The sequence below is a fragment of the Armigeres subalbatus genome, chromosome 3 (genome assembly GCF_024139115.2).
Source record: "Armigeres subalbatus isolate Guangzhou_Male chromosome 3, GZ_Asu_2, whole genome shotgun sequence".
Taxonomy (NCBI): domain Eukaryota; kingdom Metazoa; phylum Arthropoda; class Insecta; order Diptera; family Culicidae; genus Armigeres; species Armigeres subalbatus.
Window position 1 is genome coordinate 98,356,488 of NC_085141.1, and position 18,923 is coordinate 98,375,410.

An 18,923-nucleotide genomic window follows, 5' to 3' on the forward strand; every position below is an offset into this window, starting at 1 on the left:
GTCTCGTCTTTGACGTTCGGCTTTGGCTATTCTTGTTCAATCTCAACGTGAGTTTGGGGTTATGAATATGTGTTTTACTTAGTTTTTCAACAATCCTCCACCTATATGGATTCGCATTATGCATTTTTTTTACAATGTACTTTGTGTTTGTCACCTATATGGATTCGCATTATGCGCTTTTCACAGTGTACTCTGTGTTTCGCCTTTGACGTTCGGCTTCAGCTACTCTTGTTTAATCTTAACTTGAGGTTGAATAAGAGTGGGGTTATGAATATGTTTTTTACTTAGTTTTTTAACAAATTTTCACCTGTATGGATTCGCATTATGCGTTTTTCAAAGTGTAATCTGTGTTTCGTCTTTGACGTTCGGCTTCAGCTAATCTTGTTTAATCTCAACTTGAGGTTGAATAAGGGTGGGGTTATGAAAATGTTTTTTTTTTCAACAAATTGTCACCTATATTGATTCGCATTATGCGTTTTTTTAACAATGTACTTTGTGTATGTTGCCTATATGGAACCGCATTATGCGTTTTGCACAGTGTACTCTGTGTCACGTCCTTGACGTACGGCTTCAGCTACTCTTGTTCAATCTCAACGTGAGGTTCAATAAGAATGGGGTTATGAATATGTGTTTTACTTAGTTTTCAACAAATTGCCACCTATATGGATTCGCATTATGCGATTTTTACAATGTACTTTGTGATTGTCACCTATATGGATTCGCATTATGCGTTTTTCACAGTGCACTCTGTGTTTCGTCTTTGACGTTCGTCCATTGTTACGTCCTCTGTGTTTTTGTGACACCTCTCTTTAGTCCCTAGCTGAATGCGTGTGAGTCTACATAATTGGCTTTCCTATAAATGGTTCCATTCTCCTTTCCAACTTCACTTCCTCTTCCTTTCCCCTTTTCACTTCCTTTTCCGTCAGGTAAATGATGAGAAAAGCCAGTGAAGGCGATGGCACAAATCTCCCAAATTGAGGGGAACGTGCCTCCAGAGCCGACGTTCTGATACCTGATAATCATCTCCAATATAACTTGAATCTATGTACGATATTAATAGCTAGTACAAAGTTAATTGCCTACATTCTGGATAGAAATCCGTCGTTGTAGCGTACCAGATTATTATACGTAATGTAGGCAATTACCTTGAAAGAAGATTTTTTTACAGGATAATTATATCAACGTTTGTTATAATGTTAATATGAAGGTATCAACCTCTGATTTAATTATGTTAGAGGGATTCTTGATATAATTTTTGTTATTTTAACAATTAACCAGCTGAATTTATAACACATTTTGTTACAATATTTTTCTGAAATAAATTAACCACCATTGTTATAATTGTGTTATACATTATTGATCGGGTATGATGACCATTGTGGAAGCCATTTTTGAATTCTGTCTTGATTGCCCTTGAGAGATTCCATCCAGTTGATATTTTTACAACCACTATACGGTGGTGAATTCCTTGGAGTTTGTGTTGACGGGGAATGATTGCATGCGAATCACGATTGATCTTGATGAGCAATGCATATGGAGTAGAAACTCTGCAAAGTATTCCAATTATTTTAATCACATACTAGGTACTATTTGGTTACATCGTTAAAGTTTTGTGATAGCACACGATTTGACGAGCGTAGGATGGAGAGATGTAGTCTCGAACCGTATATTGTAGGGTAGGGGCATTGTTGATTCAGTGTTATCTGTATAGATGTAAACTAAATAAATGAAATGAGCACACATTAGTCTACAGTAATTTAAAAAGTTTTTGTATGATGAGCTTATGTACACTGGTGCCGGTTTTTACGCCGGGGATACGTATCGCGTAGACCGCGTGAATCTTTAAATGCGCGTATATAAGAAAAACGCTTAGAAAAGGATTTCAACTGTTATCATGCATTGCCTGATCAGTTTGGAATACCGCGTAAAAACGAAACAAAATTCGCGTTAAAAACGTGTAGATTCCGAAATTTTCGTGAAAAACTGAATTCCAAAATACGGGTAAAAACGACCCGCGTAGAAAGCAACCCCAGTGTACTACACACAATTGATGTTAATTAACTGATGTAAACATTCAATTCATCATTTATTATTAAGTTAAACACATCATTCCAACACCACTTCCAAATGCAATCCTGGAATATTAATGTTTCCTCAATCAAAATCAGCGGCATGCACACGTTTGTCGCCTATCATTCCCTGACGGTACACCGCCCGCTAATTTAACATTTTTCTGTTTCAAACAAAATCCAATTACAGCTTTTTGTCATGGATCACTCCGAGCATCACGACTATACCCACCACATGAACCACTCGTCGAATACCGACACAATGCACCACGGACATGACGGCCACGGTTCGATGGAGCACAGCCTGCAGGACCACACGATGGACCATGGAGCGGCAGCAGCAAACGCCGGCAACGGTTATTCTGGTCACGCAGGCATGGTGCATCATATGATGTCTATGGCGGTAAGTTAGTCATCAACCAAAGAATAATTTAAAATACGCTACTCCAGCGGTGCAAATCTAACTCATAATCCTCATTCAAACTCTATTACCTTAATGAAATCTTTTGTTCCATTTTGCAGTTCCATGGTGGCTACAACGAGACCATTCTATTCGAGCAATGGAAAATCGACAGTCTGACGGGACTGCTGTGGTCGATGCTGCTTATTTTCATAATGGCTGCACTGTACGAAGGTCTTAAATACTACCGGGAGCACCTGTTTTGGAAGACCTACAACGCACTGCAGTACCGGCCCGTTACAGTGACAGAGAAAAATCCCGGTAACGGCAATGTTGCCAACAACAACGGGCTCCCAGGAAATGGGGGTGGTAGCGGCGACGACGCTTCACGAGTAGTCCAGTAAGTATGGCAATGTGCTCGAGTTGTTTGATTCAAAATACGTTTTACTTTGTCGCTAAGTGCTCCAAGGAGAAACTTTCCGGAATTTCAACAAAGCTATCAACATTGTCTCTCTAGTCACATTTTGGAACGTCTTCACAAATAAAATTGAAATTCTCGCTATGCGCTATTTTGTTTAGACTAGTGCCTCCTCCCTAGATGTTACTAATTTAGATATTTTTTATCGACAGTGACAGTGTTGATTGAATATTTTCCTCATAAAACATATGAACCATATTTGGACACATATCGAATCACGAGAATTTTATCGCATTTGTATGTTTTTGCATATCAAACCCAATTATTGTTTTATGTGTCATGATCTATTCCGAGCATATAAGCATACCGTTGCCACTATGTGATGATTGCACTTGGCAATGTTAATCATAAATATTCGCACGTTATCACAATTCATATTTTTACTCACATTCAATTCTCTCTACTGCCTTTTTTTCCATTTGTCTCGTATCATGTGTCCCGCTGTCATCGTGTCGTCGCCATCCGCATCGCCCCACACCAACAACACGCATCTCCATTGCCATCGGACTTGACTGGGCGCCCTCGATATCCTTGATGGTGATGCTCGCTCGCTGGAAATTGCTATTTGTGTTGGCTCAAACGAATGAAACCCGCCGCCTGCAGCATGGTCGGCGAAGTGATCCACAAACAACCGTAAGTTCTAACGTAACAGCATGTTCGTTCTTTGCTCGTACAATACAATATGCGTTTACACTCAGGCCAACAGATATTTGCCATTTATTGACCATTTTCGGAGCTGTTCGATGGTTTGACTTTCCATGTTGTGTATCAAAAGCGAACCTTTTTTAATGGTGTTGTATTTTTTACAACGGTGCGAGTCTCGGCAGATATGCCAGTCAATTGGCTTAAAAACTTAAAAAACACGCCTTCATTTTACTCATTTGGATTTTAATAAAGTTTAACATACACTGCAGTCGGTTTTTACGCGGGGGATACGCACCGCGTAAATCAAAACCGCTTACATTCTCAATATCGCGTAAAAAGCGACCCCAGTGAATGCCACTTAATCGTTCAGCACGCGCGTGGTCGGGTGGTCCTGGAACGCCTATGCATTAACGTTCGTGCTATATAGGTACCGCTAGCGATGTTTGTTCGTTAGTGTTGTACGCGCACGTGCTCGAGTGTTAAATCAAATAGTTATTTAACAATTAAACAATTCGTGTACTGCCGCTAATCGAATAACAGACCCATGTTAATTTTCTCCATGTTCATGACTTTGTTATTAAACTTTCAAAGCTCGTTTTGCACGAAGAAAACCAAAATCTAATCTCGCGCTTAGTTTCATAGGAGGGGCGTAAATGTATAGGTCGATTTCTCTTTATCGATGTTTTCTTTTTATTTTATTGTACCGAATTGCGCTTTTAATGGTTTGGTCTGATAAAGGATGATTGTATCTTGCACAAGGATCAATAATCACGGATGTGTAGCTTTTGAAACAATTGAGTTATTAACAAAATATGAAATCGATTAAGAGAAATCGATCAATACAGTTACGCCCCATTAAAACTAAGCTCGAGTATTAAATTCATAAAAGCTGCAATTTATCATAAAATTTTACATGATAGTAATTGAATCATTTGTTTGAAAAACTGCATACCTATATCCATCCATTTACATAATTTGGAGAAAACAATAAAAAACTGTTTTTAAACACATTGGCACCGAATGTTTAGATTTCTTCGATACAGAGAGTTTTTGGTAAAACTCAACACCAGGCGAAAACTGTAAGCAGTACTCCATGATTGCTAATTAAAAGTGAGTTCTCATAGGTAGTTTCTCAAACAAACGAAAAAAAATCATACATTCCAGAACATTTTTTTTTTTCGTTTTTTTGCCTTGTATTCTTGGACGAGGACTCAGAATATATAAAAATCTCATTTTGGTCAAAAATGTTACATATGCAGTTTCTCAAACAAACGGTTCATTTATATCTTTATACAATGCGGTTAAATGGATCAAATTATGTTAATTATTATGTAACAAAGCATCAAAATCGGGAATGCGACTGTTATGCGAATAAATGTCTTGTTTCTTATGATATGACTAAATCTGGTCACATATGAGTATCAGTAATCTAAGTGGAACATTTTTGTGCTGCTAGGATCTAGAGCTTTTAAAAATTCAGCGTAGTACAATAAAGTTGGGAAATTATTTGATAAATTTAACAGAAATTGATAGCCAACATAAAAAAACTCAAAACCAAATTTGTTACAAATACAAAATGTGCAGTGGTTGGTATGGGATGGTTGTAAACGGTACTTCACCAGATATATCAATATAAAAACATCTCCGATGATTATACATTATGATAATAATAGCATTAGATACCTATTTTGAACTCCGTTATTATCCGATTCTTTTCGAATTTTTTTCAGTCGTAATGCTGACATTCTTAAGACTTTCTATTACTTGGTGACATTACGCAAGAATGTCACCAATGATATGAATCTATCGCTATGTAACAAACGTACAATTATTATATCATTGATTTTTTCTAACCTAAACTTTCTAATAAATCTAGATTAAATCCCACTTTTAAATTATATTATGCCCTCTTGAGGTGCTTTACACCTTCACATTTATCCCGCTCCTTTCCTTTATTCTCGCTTTTGATCCAAGTACCTCCCTTTTTCTTCTGGTAAATGACGAGAAAGGTTGTAAAAATGCGAGGCACAAATCTTCTATATGGAGGGGAACATGTCACCTGAGCCGACTGATACCTTATTTTGAATGGATTATTAGTTCTACTAGGATCTAGTATAGGACGGGGCAAGATGAGCACCCTAAGAAAGATACATCTATATTACAATACGACAGTTTTTTTGTAGCATCTTATCTAACATCTAGACTTGAATACGAATTTCAAAAAGAACGGTAATCCCAATCAATTTGACTTGACTAAAACACTGTTTTTGACTGGTTAAAATACACTACGGGGCAATATGAGCTGAGCAATGAGCATCGCTACGATTTTTAATGTGCCTTGCAACAAAATGACAAGTTTCGTGACCATTTTCAACGGTTCACATAGATGTGGATAATTTATCCGCAGTGAAAATAGCACGTGATATCAAAGCATTCATCGCCATAATCCATCACGTGGCGGCCGAATTTTCAAAAATATCAAAGTAGCTTTTTTTCTGGATGAATGTTTTCCTTAGGCAACTATCTGGCGCTCATATTTTGTTGCGATAAAAATTAAAGGATTGGATTTTTTTTATGAGCGGTACAATATTTCCAGGAACTTTTTTCAAATGGGCCTAATTATTTCTAATCTTGATTTTTGGAATGGCGATTGTGCTCTTAATTCAAACTATTTTGGTCAACTAATGCACCCAACGGAAAGAATAGATTACGATCTATCCGGTAGAAACGTCAGTTGAATGAAATGTGCTAAACAGAGAGAGTATGAGTCGTTTCAAAATTCAAGGTCAAATACAGTTACGCCTATTTGAAAAAAGGTCCTAGATTTGATTGTTTCAAAATGGGGTGCTCACTTTGCCCATTTGAGATAAATTATTTAAATATAGGGGGAATGACGGCTTTGGCAGGTTTTGTTTTATCATTGGCAGGTTTTTTTTATGACTGACTATGCTCAAATTTGGCCTAAACATTCTTTGCATATCAAAGAATATTGTGGCCAAAATTCATAAAATTTGGTCGACAAAAACCCCCTTGACAATAATAGAACAAAACCTGCCAAAGCCGTCTTTCCCCCTAGGTAATTAAGCATGGTCAAACATTTCCTGTAAATATTTTAAATGGCCCTAAAATATTATTTGAATACATTTAGTATGTGCCTAGGTCAAGATTTTCATAAAAAAATATTTATGTTTTTTGAAAACTTCATTTTCTAATGCTTATTTCTTATATATATATTTCTTCTCCAAGTGTTCACCAACTTTTGCTAATATATTCATAAAAATTATTTAAGCTCGCTCTTTTAGTGGAATGTCTTCAACTGTCAAGGAGGAGTCAGATAGAATATCAGACACGTATTTCGACCTCAACTGTGAGGCCGTCTTCAGAGTCTCATACTTAACTCGACTGTTAATTAATTGTGCAATGTACTCACAAAATAAATGCTAATTTAATTTTAATTTTAATAATTGAACTAGGTTGTATGACAAATTGCGGAATGCGACATTTCCATTTCGTGGAATGGTTCATTTTGCCCAAAAAAAGTCTTTAATTTTTTACTGAGTTGCAAAGGTTTTTTCATAGCGACAAATCTGAAAACATTTGAAAATTGTAGAAAATCGATAGAAAAAGTTATTCGAAGAAAAGTGATTTACATTTTTATTAAAAATCCAATAGTGTCTTCACCATTATTTTTCTTCTGACTTTTTCTACAACATTGCCAAAAAAGTTAAGTTTTAAAATAGATAATAAAAAAATGAATCTTGTTTCTCACTTCTAGGTGAATTAATATAATATTGATACATCCAAAAAATCAAGAATATTTATTGGAATCACTTTGCTGAAGAATGTATAGATCTATAATGGTTTTTTATACGTCAAAATAGGTAATTTCGATCGCGTTTTCCTTGAAAGGAAACGGTGTGCATTCCTCGAACTCTACTTATCTCGATGATACCTTCTATATCAAGATGGAGAGGCGACTGTATATAAAAATTTGATTTGTTTTCATTCTCATTTTCGGATTGGAAATTTTCTCGACCTCCCGGGGCATACAAAAGTATAATCCTGTTAGCCTCATGATATACGAAATTGGTAACTGGTTTTGAAAACATAGTAGTTAATAACTGTGGAATAAATACTAAGCTGCGAGGTGGCAATGTCGACCTTCTGGCGATGGATGGTTCTTCTAACAGCTGACGCAATTCGTGGATCATTTACCTCCTCCATGTACCATCTTAAACCTGCACCCCGCCACAAGTTGATCCGTAGCACTTTTTTTTAGAAGACTTCAAGTGCGCGTTGCTCCTCCACGAGCAATGTTCCGGTCTCGTGTCCATAGAGGAACCCCGGTCTAATGAACATTTTGTGCATGTACACTGGATTCTGTTTTTACACGACTTAAATTCTCGCAATTTTGCACTCATCTTGAAAGTTGAACGCATATTTATTATCATGTGATTTATTCAGCATTTTTTTAAAAATGTTTGTTGCAAAGATTTTAGTGGTAAGTTGAAGTCACACGATCAAAAATACGAGCGAAAAAAATCGTGTAAAAACAGAATCCCGTGTACAGGTTTACCTCGATTATATGGACCCTCGATTATATGGACCCTCGATTATATGGACTTCGATTATATGGACTTTTTACCTCGATTATATGGACATTTTTTTAAGCTCAATTTTTTTTTGTGTTTTGGGGTTTTAAAAAGATGTTGAATATTGTAAGTCATATTTTACATTGATTCTTTATTTATTATGGTACATTGGGGCAAATAAAGGCCCGTAAGGCATGTTGTGATGTTATATATGGATATGCACTCTGAGTCATATGTTCGATTGACTTGATCGATTTACCATTTTCGCGTTGGAAAATTTCATTGTATATAATAATAAATATACAATTCTTTAATCTGCAACAGCCACGGCCACGTCCTTACAAATAGGTGGTGAAAAATAATGCGTATTTTTGGTGATCTCTGCCATACGAAAACGTGAAGTGAATTGTCAGACTGACAGTATGCGGAGCAAGTGATAAGATGAGATTGTCATTGCTTCCAACCTTTTTCTGCTATTGGTGCATGGAATTAAGTATAGAAGGACGGATGATGCATTAACATTTAGCAAACCGGACCCACTGAGACAGATTTCTTAGGTATATCCACGAAACTGGAAGAGTTTATTTCAATATGTGATACATAAAGTTCCAAATGGTTTTCAAACCTGGCATTATTTCTTCTGGACGAACTTGATAATTATTTGAATGTAAAAAACTGAAAGCTCTTCGAGCAGTCTTTATGTTTAAATAAATGTTGTCGAATATCGAATATGTTTAAATAAATGTTGTCGAATGAACAAATTCACATTTGTTCAGCACAAGGCTTAAGGATTATACTGACGCTCAACGGTAGGAAAAGAAATTGAATATCTTTAGAATGTTCTTGTTAGCAGTTCTAAAATAAATTGCTGCTAAACCGTTCAGTAAAGCGTGATCCTGAAATGCTCATGCAAACTCGCTCACTCGTGTAATGTGAGCGATGTGTTTTTCTTTAGTGTTGTACAAAATACAACAGCGCGCGGTGGTGAAATTTTGAATGCAATCTCAAGTTTTGTCCGGGATTTTATGAGGGCCCGCCATTGTGCGTCGTTTTGAATTTTAAAACCCGGTGCAAAATACAGCCCTGCTTTGATATACGAACATAGTCCAAAATAGCCATAACAATTTATCCTTTAATATTTCACTTAGCAGGTGTAGGTGCACTGTGCAATTGACCTTTCCTGTCCAATTTTATCCGCTCAATCGATTCTTCAATTTTCGAGGACAACTTTCCCAAAGAACCCATACTTTTTGACGCCATACTTTTTGGCGAATAGTACTGGTTTCAAGCTTGACCTAACATTCGCCCGATTTTGAATTAAAATAAGGCCAATTCAATTCTTCAAACGTGTGGCACTTTTCCGATTTTTTTGGTTCTAAAATATGAATTCTGTGAAAAGTTGACCTTAAATAGACCAAAGAATTGACTGAGACAATAAAACGAGATACATTTTTGGCGGGAAATGTCAATTGAATCTTGTAAAATGACACTGATACGTGGATAGAGCCCTTATTTACATTGATTTAAATTCTTTTTAAGAATATCAATCCAACGCAACTTGTTGCAAAGAGATCTTTTACAGTTAAGTGTCAGACAAGTGAAACTCTTTCTACGCGATTTTTGCATAAACAAATGCATTTTGCCCATATCTTCTGAGCCCATAGTCCAATCCGGCCAATTTTTATAAGGAGACAATAGGACAAAACTTTACATCGGTTTTAATTTGCTGCGACCAAATCAAAGAGGACAAGTGTCAGTCCTTCTATATAAAGCCAGTTTTTGAATCTAACATATACCTTTCTCGACCACTCAGTGTTTGCTTTGTTGCTGAAACAGGAAGGCACTGTAGTTGAATTCGTGAATAAGTATATTAGTGTGCTCACATTGAGCTGGGCGAAGTCTTCATTACTAATGTATTCTTAGAAACAAGCGGTGGAAAAAGGTTACGTTCTTATAGAAAATCATAATCTACTGAGTTATCATAAAATGAGCCCAAACATGCGGATTAGACTGTAAGGCAATATATGGATATTTTCTTTCAACTTTTAAGACTTATTTCATCGTGTAACACAAATTTCGAGAAAAAAAATTTGCTTCGATTATATGGAAAATTCGATTATATGGACTTTTTTGCATCGAAAAAGTCCATATAATCGAGGTATACCTGTAGTCAGTTTATAACGACAGCGAAATCTACTCAATCGGAGCATCCTGCTCCGTCCAAAGTACATACAAGTCAGTCAATTCTCTTTTCTACAATTTATGCACATAAAATTAAACAATGAGTTGATTTCAGTGCATCAAGCCTAAGTTCAAGTACACGAATTGTTCGGCTTCCTCGGTTTATTCGCAACTGAGCTGAGATGGAATCATGGTGGGTGGTTAACATTGGCCCCTCTAGAACCTTTTCCTATTTAAGTACTTTGTCTTCAACGTGTTGATGACTAGTCTGATATGCTTACCCCCTCTCTTCAGTCTGAAGTAGGCTGCCATAATACCGTCTTCGGCGAAGCCAAGCAGGTGAACGGACTTCGAACGGAAAATCGTGCCACTCGTGTCACGAGTGGGAACAATTTTTCCCAACACGAGAAGTGATTTTCATTAAATGTTGCGAAGAACCGATTCAACGGTGGGTACGGTTTTTAGGTACCGTTTTCTTATTAATTTATTCAACTCAACGAATTTGGCCTAATTGCACATACTAATTGGGTTATTTTTCATTGCTATCATACTTGCTTTCTGATGAAAGAAGTAAAACAATTTGCGCTATTTGTTTTCCTTGTTTTCAATTGATTTTGGTATATGTTATGACTTGAAGGAGCAGTAAGCCTACACCAAAACGATGAGATTTTAAATTTACAAATCTGGACAACCATTTTCAAATGGCGTAAAAAAGCCTAAACTTACATAGAAATAACATACATAGAAAAAGAACTGGAAAAAATAAATTGTGTCTGTTATTGTTTATATTGGCCTAGAAATTATCTATCTTATTTACACTGGGGTCGCTTTTTACGCGGATCTTGGGATTTACGCGTTTTTATGTGAATTTACGCGGTTTTCCAAAACGGTGGAAAACACGTTAAAATCGTATAAACGAGGTTTTTAATCGATTTAAAAAGATCGTTTTTACGTGGATTTCGGATTTTACGCGGTTTTATGGATCTCTTTTTAAAGAGAAAACACTTAGGGGATTTATTGGATTACAGGGCTGGTAGCTGGTTTAGTGACTTGGTTACTATTTTGAGTCTACTCGCTAAAAAGACACTATTTGCATCCAAAAGTCACTATTTTTCCAAAAATAGTCTCTAAAGTCACTAAAAAAACATTTGTAACTGTTATTGTTATAAACCAAATCAAATGTAAATCTGATAGCAATATATAAAATTTGAGAAAAGGAAAGTGAAAATCGCCAGGTTACTTCCGACTTATGTCAACTATGATCTTCTTCTTCGCCAATGGAGCTTGTTGAAATGCGAAGTGTTGACCTCAAGTACAGAGTACAGAATTGAGGAGTACTGGAACTAGTTTTTAGATTTTTTTATTTAAAAAAACGGCTGTAGGTGAGCTTAAATACCATAAAATTACGCTCATTCCATTATGTAGAATGTTCTTAGTATCCTCCGAAAATTCAAGTTGATTTTGACTAGCTCGCTGAAAAACAAAACGTTTCTGTTCTGGTAGCTCGCAAATAAAATCGTGTTGAAAAAGATCTTGGTGTAATTGAAAACATTCTGATTGAAATATAATGGAGATATATCACATTTTAATAAAGAAATTCTGTTTATTAACCCTTATGCGGCCAACAAAAAAACACACGTGGATGGCCGACAGGGTACCCGTGTTCCCATAAATTGATATTCTCATAACTTCAACAATTTTCAACCGATTTGGATAATTTTGACAGTTTTGGAAACAGAAACTCATATACTTTTTGCCTATTATCAAGGTTTACTGCTTATGCCCATGGTTGTTCAAGAAATCTTTAAAGTAAGGCTTAAGAGTCTACACGCGTAACCAAAGGCCATTCAACCAGTTTCAAATATGCTACAAGCTCTTTGAACTTCTTAGAATTGAAGGTGTTCACAGTATATGCTTCGGGTAATGCAAAAATCCCTGAAATGAGGTCTTAGTCATCCGAGAAATCTCTGGAGTAAAACCTAAAGATCTACTCACGTAACCAAAGGCCTATTATGCGAATTCAAATACAATACATGCTCTTTGTGGTACTTAGCATAGAATGCGTTCACAGTATATGTTCCGAGTCATCCAAGAAATCTATTGAGTAAGGCCTTAAGGTCTACACTCGTAACCTGAGAGAGATAAGACAGCTCGCTTTATTTACGTTCATCCTAATGTCACCGCGATCCAGTCACTGCGAACCACAAAAGTAAACACTGCGATGCAACTTCAAATGGTCGTAACCAGAATTATTTATTTGGCAATTTATGTTCGCAACTTTTCTTATATCTGCTACAGTGAATTGAACCCGTAATTATCCAAGTGAATGATCCCGTATTATGAGAAATCGGGTTTGTTCCACGTTGGGAAGTTCATAACCATTAAAATCAGCTAATTCGAACAAGTTTTTATTGGAGTGAAAAATGTTGCTTCCGACGTTATGAAATGCTACTTTGATTTGTTGAGTTTCCACGTTTTCGAAAAAAATAAAGAAGAAAAAGACATAGTAAATAAACGATCTGTCAGCGAGCTGGCTTCTCTCTCTCAGCTCGTAACCATGGGTCTATGGACCTGTCTCAAAAGTGGTACATGCTCTTTGTGTATCATGAAATCAAATGCGATCATTACATATGTTCTGCGCTATCGAAGAAATCTCTCGGATAAGTCCTCTGGCGCATTCATTGCATATGTTCATGGTCATCCAAGAAAACCCTGGAAAAGGCCAGGTCTACACGCGTAACCAGAGATCTTTTAGATTGTTTCAAAACTGGTACATGCCCTTCGTGGTACATAGAATAGAACGCCTTTATTGCATAAGTTCATGGTCATCCAAGAAAACCCTGGAAAAGGCCTTAAGATCTACACGCGTAACCAAAGATCCTTCAGATTTTTTCAAAAGTGTTACATGCCCTTTGTAGTATATAGAATAGATTGCGTCCATTGCATATGTTTATGGTCTTCCAAGAAAATGCTACAATAGGCCTCAGGATCTTCACAGGTAACCAGATGCCTTTCGGATTGTTTCAAAAGTGGCATACGCCCTTTGTGGTACATAGAATATACCGCTTTCAATGCATATGTTCATGATTATCCAAGAGAACACTTGAACAACACTCAAGAACTTCACGCGTAACCAGAGTTCTTTCGGCCTATTTGAATAGTTATACATGCCCTTTATGGTACGTAGAATAGAATGCACCCATTTCAAATGTTCATGGTCATCCAAGAAAACCCTGGAGTAAGGCATAAGGATCTACACCAGAGATATATCAGCCTGTTTTAAATTTGATACATGCTTTTGGCAGGATATTTTGGCAGGTTATTAGTTCCTGCTTTTGGGGTCCATAAATAAAATGCGTTCATGGCATATTCTAATGGTCATCCTAAAAATTTATGGAGTAAGACTTCTAGGCTTACACGAATATCTAGAGGGTCTTAAAGGTCACTCCTTACGGAATCCAAGTTTCAAAGTGCTCGCGTTTTCGGGGGCACACCACTCGATACGGAAGCAACGCACAACTGTCATTTTTATGTTTTTACGCATGCAGCAAAGCTTAATCAACAAAAATGACAGTTGTGCGCCGCCTCCGTATCGATTGGTGTGCCCCCGAAAACGCGAGCACTTTGAAACTTGGATTCCGTGAGGAGTGTCCTTAATCTAATTTTAATATGGTACATGATCTTTTTTCCCGTTTTTTCCCTCACGTTCTCGGCGTGAAGTTGTATCGTTCCAATTCATTCACATTTTGCATTTCCCAAGAAAAAAACAACTTCATATTAGTGATATGAATGAAGTTTGTATACTACCTGGAACCAACACCAACAACAAGACAACAATAACTACTTGGAATGCTAATATATCAAGATGAGGTTTCACATCTTGTTTATCATTCAATAACTGCCCAGAGCGAATGACAACAACTTGAACTACTTGAAATGCAAACATATACCAATAGCCTTCCGTTCGTGGGTTGATCTGTAGATCATTCATATATAGAGTTCATAGACTACCTAGTACCATGGCAAAAACAAAAACTACTAGGAATGCGTACATTCACTCAGATGAGGTTGACTCGATTTTGTCACTCCCAGATTTTGTCTACCCCTGATTTTACCTAACCCAATTTTATCGACCCAATTTTCCGCAAACAACAATGATTTTCATGAAATAACTTTCACTGGTTGATCCACAGACCTTGAATCTATGGAGTTCGTAGACTACCTGGAGCCCACGACAACTAGAACTACTTGGAATACAAACATATACCAAGAAGGGGTCACAAAACTTGTTTATTTTTCGATAACCGCCTCCATTACGAAGATTGATTCACAGACCTTGACTCTATGGAGTTCGTAGACTACCTGGAACCAATGACAACAAGAACTACTTAGAATACAAACAAATACCAAGAAGGGGTCACAAAACTTGTTTAGTCTTCAGTAACTGCCTCCGTTACTAAGGTTGATCCACAGATCTTGACTCTATGGAGTTCGTAGACTACCTGGAGTCCACGACAACAACAATAACTACTTGGAATACAAACATATATCAAGAAAAGGGTCACGCAACTTGTTTATTCTTCGATAACTGCCTCCATTACGGATATTGATCCGAAGACCTTGACTGTATGGAGTTCGTAGACTACCTAGAATCAATAACAGCAACAAGAACTACTTGGAATGCAAACATGTTTTGAGAAAAGATCATTGCATGACCCGGAACATATACTGTGAAAGCATTATATGCTAAGCATCGTAAAGAGCATGTACCGTTTTTGAATCTCCACGATAGAACTTTAGTAACGTAAGCAGACCATAAGATCTTATTCAAGGGATTTTTTGGATGTCTTAGGCCTTACTCCAGGGGTTTTTGGAGACCCAGAATATATACTGTCAACACCGACTATTCTAAGAAGCGCAATGAGCATGTAATATATTTGAAACTGGTTGATAGTCCTTCGGTTACGTGTGTAGACTCTTAAGCCTTACTTCAAAGATTTCTTGTATAACCATGGACAAAACCTGTAAACCTTGACAATGGGCAAAAAGTATATGAGTTTCTGTTTCCAAAACTGTCAAAATTATCCAAATCGGTTGAAAATTGTTGAAGTTATGAAAATATCAATTTATGGGAACACGGGTACCCTGTCGGCCATCCACGTGGTAAAAAAAATCAAATGCCCCTCCCCACGTCCCTCCTCACTGTATCAACGTGATTTTCTCACAGATGCTACATTTTATGGAGTTCTTAGATGTCACTGAGTTTCAGCTTTCAGCTATAAAAATTCATTGAAATATCACCACTTGAAGTTGAAAAAGGAACACAGGTACCCCGTCGGCCGCATAAGGGTTAAAAATTAAGAATAGATACACTGAACCCAAACCTCAGCCTCATATTGACTGAATCATAATTCCAGTTATCGATAAATTGTACCCTACTTTTATCGTATGACAGAGTAGAGCGACCACCGCATTCATGAATATTCGTACGAAAATCATCTGGAAAACGAATGATTTTAATACCATCACCGGATATCCAATCAGTTCGTTTTCGGACTACTTGATTGCATCAGAGCATCGTTCAAAAAGCGGATGATATTTGTTTTGATCACGCCCCAAAACGGCAATCATTCGGTTCTCGAATGTTTTTCTTACCATTGTTGACTGATTCGGTTGCTGGTTGCCAGCTTGGCAGAAATAAATTTTTCGCAGTAGATCGCAGTTGTTGCGAAATTTGTTTGAATCACATAGTGCCCCCAAAAATTTGTGATGAAAAGTAGTTTTATCAACTTTTAAATCAATTATGATAGGTAAGTAACATAAAGTGCTTTATAAAGCTTTGAAAAATGCATTCTATTTACGATATTATTTTATCCTTTTTTCTGAAGCATAGGCACTATCCGACGACAGCTAGGTTCAGTGCAGAGCCCACGCAATCATCATATTTTCATAACCAGCTCGGCGTGTCGTGATAACCAGTTTAATTGTAACGCTTTAGAGCCAAACAATTGTAATGTAGATAGCAGAAAACCAGTGACACGGTGATAAACACGGTTTCGTTTCGCTGAAAGATGAGATGGGCATTCCGTGACTAGATTATATTTTCTTGTACCTATCTGTGAAGAAGTGACGAATAATAATAAAAAAAAGTTCAAAACTCGCCTATATTTTTTCCTTTTTCATATGCTTTTTATTATTTATCCCAAAATAATAACTAAAATCCTCGCCGTAATCAATGAATTTAAATATCGATTGAAAATTATTCATTGCATGAATTTGAATCATCGGAAAATCATACCATTAGCAGACACTATTGAAGTGCATATCATCTGGCAACCATTTTATTTGTGTGATGGATATGAGATGATAGTCATACGCTGTGCTTCGCCAGCGAGAGACAAAAACGAATGATACTCATCCGAAACGCGTATTATTTTCGTTAAGGGGCGAGAGCGAATCATTTGTCAGTCGCTAACAGGAGGAAGTTTTGGTTCAGTGTACGCTTACGGTACACTCAAAAAAATACACACGCGACTATAAAGTGTTTCGCCCTTTGATTTGCCCTACTGGTCAAACATGTGAGATTCGAGGGTGAAACACTTTCAGCAACTCACCACGCGACATATTAGTTTCAACAGCAAAACACTTTCAGAACAAGTGTTGTTATACTTGATAACACAAGTTTTCCACATTGAATTTTAAATGCTATGATATTGAAATCAAAAAGTATAGTTCTTTGTTTGAAACAGAAAAAGCTTTGAAAGTCAATGGTTTAGTTGTTCAAATCCCATTATTATTATTCTCATTAATATCGCAAGTAATATAAAAAATCGTTTTCTGCAGAATAATTATATTTTTATTTGTTACTAAAACAATTGTACATATATTTATAACGATACACAATTATTTACTTTCTGTCCTCAATTATTCCACAGGTTTTAGAAAATGTGTGCTTCATGGCCGTGCGGTTAGCGACGTCAATGGAGTGTGGGTTCGATTTCCGCCTCGTTAATGAGGAAACTTTTAACGATCGAAAATATCTCCACAGGGTGTTATGCGTCCTGGTGTGCGTGTTTCACTGGTCGAAGACGATATTCCTATCGCATTCCTGTAAAGACATTTCAAATGTATGATTTAAATGATGGTAATATTTTTAAGTGATTTAATTTAACATACATACCATAGTCATTGTTCTCTGCTCCGTACAATGGTGAATATTGGGTCGTATAGCACCTGATTTTTTCCTGTTGAAAGAATAGTAATGATAAGCATCATATATGAACAAATATGCACAATAATTGATACATAATGTTTCTATGATGGGTCATATTTAATTAATTTTTCTTACCTTCTGAAAATATTAAGATTTTTTCCCTGAGAACGTGAATCTTCCTACTTCGTTCAAGTTCTCCACTAACTGCCACAACTTGCGAGTTCAATTTTTTTCAAAGCAGAACATGCTTTAATAAAGTGTAAAGCACTTTCGATTGTAGGGATTTTACTTTGACTACTTCGCCAGCAATACAACAGAATTCTCTTTATTGCCAAATCCAAAACAAGCGAATCAAAAGTGTTTTACACTTCGAAATCACTGTTACTGACTAGTAGGGCAAAACCAAGTGTAGTCCACTTTAATTAAATAACCAACACACTTGACATCGGTGAGTGACTGGTAAATGAGTTCTCAAGTGTTTTAGCTCTTGAACTCAAAGGGTGAAGAAGTTTAATCTGGAAGGATATCCCTTTAGAAATGAACAGTGGACCTACTTTGACATCCATGTGCAAGAATTCTTGAATCGAGCGTTTCAATTATTTTCAGTGTATGCATTTTCGTCTCTTCGTTTTGCCACGTTCTGCTATAGTGGATTTTTAGCAAATGGACGTTGCTTTCCTTAGTTTTAAGTAGCCCCTACGACGATGGACGAAAATACCTGCCGTGTTCCTACGTAAAATTTCTAATGTGGTGGTAAATGAATTAGTCGAATTTAAAGAAGCTGAAATAGAACACAAAATACCAGGGTTTCAAATTTCGTTTCGATCAGACCAGTCATCGTTTCTCGGGCCAAGTGAGAATCTTTTTTCGTTGTTTATGGTGAGGAGTAGACTGGCCCAGGAAACAAAAAGTTGTGTAATTCCACGGGGCACCCCCCAGGATTGTGTCTTTGGGTGAGAAAATCAATCTCTGAAAATTTCAGCTCAATCGCTTGTTGCATAAGCTGGCGCATTTGATTTGAAGTTTGTATGGGGATTTCAGCCAAAATGTATAGGAAAATACACCTCCGTCACTCATTCGATCTGGAAATTGGTTCTAATTGCTCGATTGACCTCAGAATTGCAAAAACGGCAGTTGGTATGCTACAGAACAATTTCACAGAACATTGTATGATGATTAAATGAACTTTTATTTAGGTTTCGGCTGATGCGATTCGATCAAAAAATCCAATAATACGCAAATCAGCTCCTAATAAATCAGCCGTAAACTATATAAAAGTTCATTTAATCATCATGCAATGTTCTGTGAAATTGTTTTGTAGCATACCAACTGCCGTTTTTGCAAT

General features: G+C 36.7%; 1 protein-coding gene across 10 annotated transcripts in view; it reads left to right on the top strand.

The window, feature by feature from the left end:
- Positions 1–18,923, top strand: part of LOC134225227 (high affinity copper uptake protein 1) — a 155,615-nt gene that overhangs the window by 120,737 nt on the left and 15,955 nt on the right. For 8 of the 10 annotated variants that reach the window (XM_062705114.1, XM_062705117.1, XM_062705112.1 and 5 more), the window contains 3 exons: positions 2,260–2,472; positions 2,592–2,869; positions 3,551–3,580. In XM_062705114.1, coding sequence (XP_062561098.1) covers positions 2,269–2,472; positions 2,592–2,869; positions 3,551–3,580 — 512 coding nt within the window. In that variant the 5' untranslated portion in view covers positions 2,260–2,268. The remainder of the gene's footprint in view (positions 1–2,259; positions 2,473–2,591; positions 2,870–3,550; positions 3,581–18,923) is intronic. The other 2 variants (XM_062705118.1, XM_062705120.1) reach the window with 1 other exon arrangement.